Here is a 9722-nt window from a genome sequence, read left to right on the forward strand (position 1 = left end):
TTTGTTGAGCACTCATGGTTTTGTTTGGAGAGTCGGGACTCTGGTGTACAATGACAAGTGTGTCTGCTAAATTTCATCCTAGCCAATTTTTGAGCAAATTGTTTTATTTTTTGCCTTTTTATTTCCTTCCTTTGTGGGAAGATTTTACCTATGTTTTCACAACATTCCCTTAGGTTCTATTTAGTATGATGTAAATGTCGTGTTGTTAGAAACAAAAACCAAATAGAAACTACTCTAATAATTACCAACAATAATTGTGAGACTGACAACTTACTAAATGGTAAGTGAACTCCCCCCCCCCCTCTTTAAACCAATATTTTTTTGGATTTTACTGGAAAAGTGTAACAATGTAGAAACTTTTCTTCTCTTTTCAAATGTGATCTAAAATTAACTGTTAAGTTATTAGTCTTTGCCTAATTATTTCACATTACTTTTCATCATTTATATGCTACCAGAAGGGGGCTTAGTGTTTGCTACTTTCTGATTAATCTTCTTTTATGTCACTTTGCCAGGTTTTTGTCAATATAATACATATTGGAGTTGGCCCAATCTCTCAGTCTGATGTGGACTTGGCACAAGCTTGTGGTGCATGCATTGTTGGGTTCAATATAAAGAATCCACCCAGTTCTGTCAGTCTTGCAGCAAATCGAGCCAATATTAAGGTATTAATCATTCTCTCAGTCCTACTGTAAAATATATACAAAACATGTTCTTCGAATATGTTTTTAGTATAAATATAAAGTCTATAATGCTGAAGTAATCCATGATCCTGATTGTGTGGCTCGAATAATTTTGATTAGCATAGGTTCAGATCTTGTATGCCAGGGGTAGGATAGTCCTTTAGTTAAAGATTGGCGCTAATTGTGTTATTCGTCTTATTTTTTTAAGATCTTGTATAGCTATTTATTAGGTTTTTAAAGTTTGAAATATCATATTTTTTTAGTCATGGGTTATTTGTTACTAAGAAACAAGAGGTCATTATTATTAAAAAAGTTGGTAGCTGTTTAGAGTCCTTATTGAATAGGGATTTTGTTTTCTTAATTTCTATAAATATGTAACCTCCCCCAATCGATGATGGATTAGTTGAATGAAAATTTGGATTCTTTTGGTTTGTTATCAAAGAAAGTGCCATAGTCCAAGCTGGCTCTCTCTTTCTCTATATATTTCTATCTATTGGTAAGAAGATTATTTTTCTTCCTTTTCTTTTCTCTCTCCCTCTTTCACGGCTGCTAATTTTCTCTTTTCTTGTTATTTGGACAGCTAACTAGATTCTTTTTCCTCTTTTGATAGTCTCTTGATCTCCTCTCTCCAATCTTTCACCCCCTTTGGATCCTACTGTTTAGGAAAGATAATATATTTTTTTCTCTCACCTCCAACACCTACCAACCTCCTAATTTCTCTCCTTCATAAGGTCGATATTGTGGTTGGATTAGTTCTTAATCTTAAACATGGAAAATTCATATTTGTATTCAGTTGATATCTTCCCATAAACTCGAATCATAAGGTCTAGTTTCAGATATCAACCATCAGAAAGGAATCTCTTCCTTTCTTTTAGTTGGCCCACACCTGCAGATCAATCTGCATCACTATATTAGTTGTCTTGAGTTTGAGAGCTGGAAAATAGAAGTGCTTGTGGAGGAAAAACCTTGAGGATACCTGTGGATAAGCTTGACCTTATTTTCTTTCTTGCAGATAATGGTGCACCGTGTGATCTATCATCTTTTGGAGGATGTGGGCAATCTGATTGTCACAAAAGCCCCAGGAACTCTTGAGACACAGGTTGCAGGGGAGGCCCAGGTGTTGAATATCTTTGAGCTGAAAGGCAGGAGCAAAGCCAAAGGTGATGATGTGAAGATTGCAGGCTGCCGGGTGCTAGATGGTCATTTCACCAAGTCATCAACTATGAGACTGTTGAGGAGCGGGGAGGTTGTTTTTGAAGGGTGCTGTGAGTCACTGAAGCGGGAAAAGCAGGATGTGGAGACTGTTGGGAAGGGTTTGGAATGTGGTCTGGTGATACGCGATTGTGATGATTTCCAGGTTGGAGACGTCATCCAGTGCTTGGAGCAAGTTAACAGGAAACCCAAATTTATTTCATCAGAAAGTGGGGCTGTTCGGATTGAGTGCTGATTATGCATTGCCACAATGGTTATATGTCTTTTTGGTTATACAAGGCCGAAAAGTTATCTTTGCTTAATTTAAACATGGACCACCCTTGCATTGTCTGATATCTTGGAAAACAGATTACAGATGGGGGACGATGTTGTTACAGTTCCTCAGATGTTGTAGATCGAGAGGTATATATTCAGTCCTGACATTTTGTTCAAGGTTCTGGTAAATCCAGCCTTTAATGTCATTGTTATTTATAGGCTTTCGAGGTTTTTGGTTTTTGGATGGGGAGAGAAAAAGAGATCAGGCAAGGAATCTACTTGCTGTTTTTTGGCATTTGCAGAGGCATTTGAGGACATCAACTTATTGTGTATAAATCATGAGCAGTTGTAAATAACATTGAGATGCCAATTTTTTTTGACTCTCTTTTTGAAAAAATTTCCTTCTTTGTTTTTAATGCTGGAGTTTGGCATTTGTGCCATTTGAAGAGAAAAACCTTTTTTGATTCTTCTTTCATGTAGTAAGTTGGTAACCATATTATTTTTATTTCATTTTATTTTATGGGGTACTATGGTAACTTTATAAATTTTCTTTCTTTTCCATTTTTTGTTGATTCAGATAAGGTATAATACTTCATTGTTGTTAAAAGTTAAAACTTGACATATAAGCAAATAGGTATGTGGACATGTGCAAAAGTTTTGAAAGTCTACAACAATGCCACGTGGTATATATATATATATATGCGCTCCCGGTGGATCTCATTCCCTCCACCCTCAAAAATCTTCTACCCAAAAAGAAGATTGGTCACAGGGACTAGTAGTGAGCACAAGAGATTTCCCTTACCTTCCTTTGGAAAAAAAATCCTCTCCAATTCCCTAAAACTGGGGCGGTGCAGCTCGGACTGTTGGATGTCACGTCTGCCAGGTGTCAATCTCTCCACCCTGAATTGCAGTGCACAATGGGGAATTGGAGAGGATTTTAATCCACTTAAAAATTATATTGTGTGGGCACTTTTTGAGTTGAAGAGATACAGTGTTGATTGCGTTCGGTTGAAATTTGTACTACTGTTGAAGCCATCTTTGTGTGTTCGTCTGCCATGAGCGTTAATTTTGGCATCCTGTTCTATAAATCTTTTATTTACTTCATGATGAGCTCCTACCATGGCGGACGACATGTCTCACTTGGAGATCGTGGAGACTACTCTCCACCGGTAGCTGCTACGCCCACCACCGTGGTTCCCCTCCCCTTTGGGTCACCATTGTGGGAGTCCCACCTTCCTTCTCTACTACACACCACTTCCTTTTGCTTTAGCTCTTTGACAAGAACTACATCTACTGGAAGACACTGATTGCCCCTTACTAGCATGGACAAAACTTATATGGGTTATTCGATGGCAATCATCCATGTCCCTTTGACTCCTCTGCTACTCGCATCTAGCTCCAACATGATTCCTCTATTCTAAGTTTGTTGATTGCATCTCTCTTTAACGATGCTCTTCATTTGGCTGTTGGTAAATGAACAAGAAAAGAGCTGTGGGATGCCTTTCAACTGCATACGGATTGGCCTCTAGTACTCAGATTGATATCACTCCACATGGTTCTCCAAGACTTATCCCACAAACTTGATGAACTAGCCCCCCAGTTTCTTCAACAAATCAAGGCCATCTCTAATGAACTTGTAGCTACTGGTATGCCTATTGGTACAACTGATTTTAATATTCATGTCGTCCGCACTGATTCCGGCGTTGCTTGCATGCCTGAATCTCATATAGTACTCTGATTTGCACATCCTTTTGTTTGTCAAGAGTTCTTGAACAACACATCCGTGGCTAAACTAACCATTCAAGAGCCATCTATAGCAGTCCATCCCTCCGTCAGCTGGCCCTCCATTTAACTCCACTCAACATCCTTTTGTTGTATGCTTTAAAGTATACGATATGTTGGGCAAGAGCCCAATGATGTTCAGTTGGAGCATGCATAATTTGATAAGCACAATTCACAGCAAAGGCAATGTTCGGACGAGTCAATGTGATGTATTGAAGAGTCACGATAATGGAGCAATAATGAGAGGGGTCAGAAAGTAGTGCACCCCTTGAAGCAGTCAGTCTAGTAATGGTGGACATTGGCATGGGCACCAATTTACATTCTGCCATTCCACCCTTGTGTAAGAGATCAGTACTGTATAGAGATTGGGATAACAAGAGGCCTCTGAAATGTCATACTGCTACGATGCCCAAGAAGAAACTGAGTAAGCCTAAGTCCTTGATAGAGAATTTAGTGGCAAATTGATCAAGAAGGGCAGTCACATAACTGGATTGATTGCTAGTAATCAAAATTTTGCCCACATAAATTATAACATATGTAGTAATCAGACCTTGCTTGAAAGATAAACAGAGATGGATCTGTTTGTGATGCTTGGAATCCCGATTGAATGAGGAATTGTGAGAGGTGGTGAAATTGGGTACGGGGAGCCTGATTGAACCCATTAATGGACCGATGCAACTTGTATACATGATTTGACCAAGATGAGTTTGTTAAACCCGATGGCTGTATCATATAGACTTCTTCATCTAAAATACAACGTAAGAAGGCATTATGAACACCTAATTTTTTGACCGGTCACCCCTGAGAAACTACAAGCAATAGAATTGTCCTGATAGTGGCAAGCTGCAAGTCTTAGTGTAATCTATGCCATGTTGTTGGTGAAATCCTTTTGAAACAAGACGAGCTTTGAAATGCTATAAAGACTCATTTGCCTTTCTTTTGATATTATACACCCATTTGCAGCCAACTAAATTCATGTGAGGTTAGTAAGAAACCAATGTCCAATTGCCATTACACATTAGAGCGTTAAACTCTTCTGACATGACTGACCGCCACTCAGGTATTTTAGTGGTCTGAGAGAAACAAGTAGGCTCAGTTAGGGCTTCAGAGGTGGGGTTATGAGATGGAGTGTGGGTCAGGTTTTCTTGGTGGGTTTTGGTCATGTAGTGAAGTGTCATCTGGTGAACATGGGTTGGGGGGATGAGGGAGATGAGGGAGAAGGAAGGGCCATGCTAGGGATGAGCTAGATTCCAGTTAGGGGTAAGGATGAGGTTGGCTGATGTTGTAGAGATTTGCAATAGGGTGGATTTTAGGAGGTTGTGTTATGGAAGGAGAGAGGTGTGGTGAGTGTTGATTCGATATCGATGTGGTAAGGAAGGGCTAGGTGGTGTGTGGAACCGAAGATGGATTGTTGATGGGGAGGGGGTAGGGGAAAGAGATGGAGGTGGAGCTGCAGATAATCTGTTGGATGGTGGTAAGGATCTCCAACGAGTGGAATGGAGGGGAAGGTTGAAATGGGTGGAAGTACTACCCAAAGAGTAAGAGGAGATTGAGGGATTGGAGGTAGACCTAGGAAGGAAGGAGTGGCGAAGGAGAATGAGTATTTTTCAAAGTGGACATGACGGTAAATGCATAGATGTTTTGTGGTCATATCCATACAACGATAACCAGTGTGGGAAGGGCTGTAACCGAGGAAGACACATGGAGTAGACTGAAAATTCATTTTGTGATGGTTACAGGGATGAAGTAAGGAAAAACATAAACACTCAAAGACGTGTAGGAATATGTAGTTAAGAGGCATGTTATGAATAAGCTAGAAGGGAAATTGCCTTAAGAGACTTTAGAAGGCATGATGTTAATGAGATAAATGATAGTCTCAAAGGAGAAATGCTAGTACTGTTGAGGAAATGAACTATGAGTAAGAAAGGTAAGACCGGTTTTAACAATATGACGATGTCGACGTTCCACTGACCCTTGCTGTTAATGAGTGAGGGTACGCTAGACGGTGGGTGATGCCAATTTGGTCAAAGAACTTAGGTATGGTACGGCATTCACCACTCTAGTCTATTTGGACAGCCTTAATTTGTCTAGAGAATTGTCGCTTAACTGGTTTTTAAAATTTAGAAACATATGAAAACCTCTGAACGTTGCACAAGAGGGAAGAACCATATGTACTTGGTGTGACCATCCAAAAATATGACAAAGTAATGATGTCCATTTATTGAAGGATTGAGAGTATGACCCCAAAATAGACTATGAGGCTAAGTTTCTTTTAAAGGCAATCTACTAGCCTTGCCAAGTTGATATGCAGAACAAATACAACTAAGCTGTGGACTGACATGACAAATCCTCTGTGTCGTGGGTTTTTCTCCATCTTTTGCATACAATTCAAGAACCTCACTCGGATACCACTTATTGGGAACTTGGCTAGAATTCATCCTTAAAAGCTAACCATTAAGGAGAGGGTGCTCAAGTACCTATATGTCTCTACATCAGGCTACTTGCATCCATGCGAGATTATTGCTTTAGCTTTCTACGTGGAACCCAATACTCTCCCCCTCCACGTGAGAGCAAATGAGATCTTCTCCATCTCCCCTCCATGAAGAAGTAACCAAGATCTTCTCTGAGGGATTTTCTCCATCATCGTAGACATGTCGGGTTCTCATACCCTAGCTCTGCCACAACCTTGGCTCTGATACCACTTGATAGAAACTTGGGTAGAATTCATCTTTAAAAGCTAACCTTTAAGGAAAGAGTATCTTAGGATTGAATGCAAACCAGGGGGTGAATTAAATTATGACCAAATTAAATAAAATATAACAAATAAAACTTAAAACCAAAACTAATGCTAACAACATCACATATGCAGATAATAGAAAACAAATAAGAAATAAACATAGCGAGTGCCATGGAGGATATTACCAATACCTTGATGTAAGCTAAGTGCAAGGGAGACATAGAGAGACAAGCAGACACAACAATTTAGAATGGTTCAGACAAACTGTCATACGCCCACTACTTTGATTACAAACCAAGGATTGCTCTACTATCTGATCCAATCATTGTTTCAGATTGAGCACCCAAACTACCCTAGTCAAGGATTTTCACTCAGGCCGCACATGCCCAGGATTTCCTTTTCAAGCCATACATGCTTAACTTACAACAAAGATGGTTTCTTCTTTCAAGCCTGATACTGTTACTACTTTATGCACATTTTTTTTTTTATCAATACAAGATAAGTTTGCTTTGAACTAAACACATTGAAGCTCTTGTTCTTCATCCCTTCTCAAGATGATATAACACTTTAGAATGATCATAACATTTTTCTCAAAATAATGTGCACAATGAAGTTAACACAACTCTTTAAGATGATCACAAATTCGCTTTGCACACTTGCTGTTTATTGTAGATTATATTGATTGATTGACATCAAGTAACTCCATCCTTTTATATGCATATAAACTATCCATTAGAGTTAAACTAAGCTTCTCTTTAGAACATATGAATTCAACTTTCTAAGAGAAACTAGCTGTTGGAGAACCACTTATACTTTGAAATAGTTGAAAGCATTAACGTACTTTAATCTCCCATATTCAACTTATGATTTGAAAAAAAAACTAGTTGTTGGAACTCCTCAACATCAATTGAAAATGTTTAAGAGTTCCAAAATAGTGGTTAGAGTCTAAGTGATCATTAATAATGAGTTAAAGACCTTTCAACTTCTTAACCACGCAATAATGAACATTATCATATAGAAGACCGCACGACAGCCATGAGGCTGTACGGACTCAAGACACTATACGGTGATTGTGAAATTGGGATCTTGAGGGGGGTAAAAGTGCCTTAGAACTCTCTTCAAGTGGAAGGCAGGGGTGGGGATATCGACTAAATATGCTTTCTCCTATAATGAGTATATTGAAGGAGATAAACTTCACATTACCTTTGACGAACTAAGAATCGGTTGCCGATGATGTCCTGCCCCTACCTTGCGATTTATTACGCCATCGGCTCTCACCTTTTATTGTCGGGAATTCAACCCGATGGGTAATCCGGATGAGGAAGAGTACTCGCTCGATACTGTCATTCTTGGACATAGACAGAAGCTGGTCATGGATGACCATGGGATCATCCGTCGAGGATACTTAGTCTCAATCACTCTAGACATGCATGAAAGATCGCACTAAAGACCGCGATAGTCGTCTATAGATACAAACCTTTAAACCTTGGTTGTTTGTGAGTTCTAAATTAGAATATTTTTGGTTTGCCAATTAAGTTCGGTCATCATTCCTTATTCAGAAGACCGTGAACAATGAGACTTAGACATCTTTCTAAGTCAAACCTCTTAGCTTCTTGGTTTTTCCATTTAAAGATGAGTTTTTAACCATTTTACCCCTTGTTCGTACCATGCTACCAATACGATACGATCCAGTGACTAGCAAAATAGTATGTATCGCCCGATACGGGCTACCTATACTTAGAACCATGATCTGCTCAAAGAAGAACGATGAGGCTGAAATATTGAATAAAAACTAATTAAATAGAAAAATTGAAGAAAAAACACGAATGGGAGAGAAAAAGTAGGTGGGTGCTTTTATTTATTACTATTTTAATGATAAAAATAGTAAAAACTAGAAGAAGAATAGTAGGTTAAATAGATTAGCAGGTTGCTAGGTGAAAAAGAAGGGCAATCTAGGTATTTAAAAACAAGAGGGTAGAAGGAGATGTAAAAGTTTAAAGCAAGGTAGTATTAGAAAAGAAGTTTAAGATAGGGTAGTTTTAGTAAATATAGGCTAAGTGTAGGGTAGTGATAGTAATTGCCTTTTTTTTTTTTTTTTGTTGCCGTCCGCTAGAATTTGAACTCAAAGAGGTTCCTAAGGAATATCTAATATTCTTTTTCAAACAATTCTTGATCCTCTTAACTATCTAAATAAGTCTTAATTGAGAATTCTATAATGATTGGTGATAAGTAGATTGGAACCGTCAACCCACTTTATTATTTTTTTTATCCTGAATATTATCTGGGACCGGGGACGCCCCTAACGCTTTATTAAAAAATAATAATCAAATCATCAATTACAACGGGGGGGACATAGCCCAACTTACCCCGATCCAAGGAGACAAGAAATTCTCTCGCCACTCCACACCACTGAAAATAATACCCCAAAACCTCAAAATACAAGAAAAACAATTAGTACCTAAAGACTGGCAAACCAGCCTTGTCTTCTTGGAGAATCTGAGTAAGGTCAGGAGGAAGCTCCCTATGCGAGTGGAAAGTAGTACATAGCATTGACTCACAAGCCAAATTTGCCAAAAAATCTGCAGCATGAGTCCCCTTCCTGTATGAGATAAGAACATTCGCTTCAAGACTATCAACCAAGCGCATGACTTCTTGGAACCAGTATCAGTAACTCCATAAAGAGTAGCTTCACGCAGAGATAAACCGCACAATAGTCCTCGAATCCGAGTTAACTATGCAATTACTGTGACCTAGACTAACACACATGCGTAAGCCATCAAGGAGAGACCTTAATTCAGCTTCAGTGTTGGAACAGAAACCATAAAAATAGCAAAGGCCATAATAAAACCCTGCCCGGATTCCCTTTGCTGGCCCCATCAACGTTGATTTTCACCCCATTGAAAGGGGGACACCAATAAATTGGTCGGGAATTCTTTGCATCTGAGAGGGAGGGTTGACCCTCAGAATGTTTAGAACTAAATCGTCCTTCATATTGGACCCCCTTGAAGGGAAAGCAGGGTACGGGATTTCTTGAACCCAAATCAGAATTTTCCAGA

At 39.0% G+C, this 9722-nt stretch overlaps 1 protein-coding gene across 2 annotated transcripts in view; it reads left to right on the plus strand.

The window, feature by feature from the left end:
- LOC122646097 (translation initiation factor IF-2) overlaps positions 1–6661 on the plus strand; it is a 44338-nt gene extending 37677 nt beyond the window's left edge. The window contains exons 6-8 of one of the 2 annotated variants that reach the window (XM_043839577.1): positions 513–662; positions 1693–2152; positions 6651–6661. In XM_043839577.1, coding sequence (XP_043695512.1) covers positions 513–662; positions 1693–2127 — 585 coding nt within the window. In that variant the 3' untranslated portion in view covers positions 2128–2152; positions 6651–6661. Of the gene's footprint in view, positions 1–512; positions 663–1692; positions 2334–6650 lie in introns of those variants that run through there. The other variant, XM_043839576.1, reaches the window with a different exon arrangement.
- Positions 6662–9722: the final 3061 nt, after the last annotated feature.

Source organism: Telopea speciosissima, chromosome 11, assembly GCF_018873765.1.
Source record: "Telopea speciosissima isolate NSW1024214 ecotype Mountain lineage chromosome 11, Tspe_v1, whole genome shotgun sequence".
NCBI classification, from domain to species: Eukaryota; Viridiplantae; Streptophyta; class Magnoliopsida; order Proteales; family Proteaceae; genus Telopea; species Telopea speciosissima.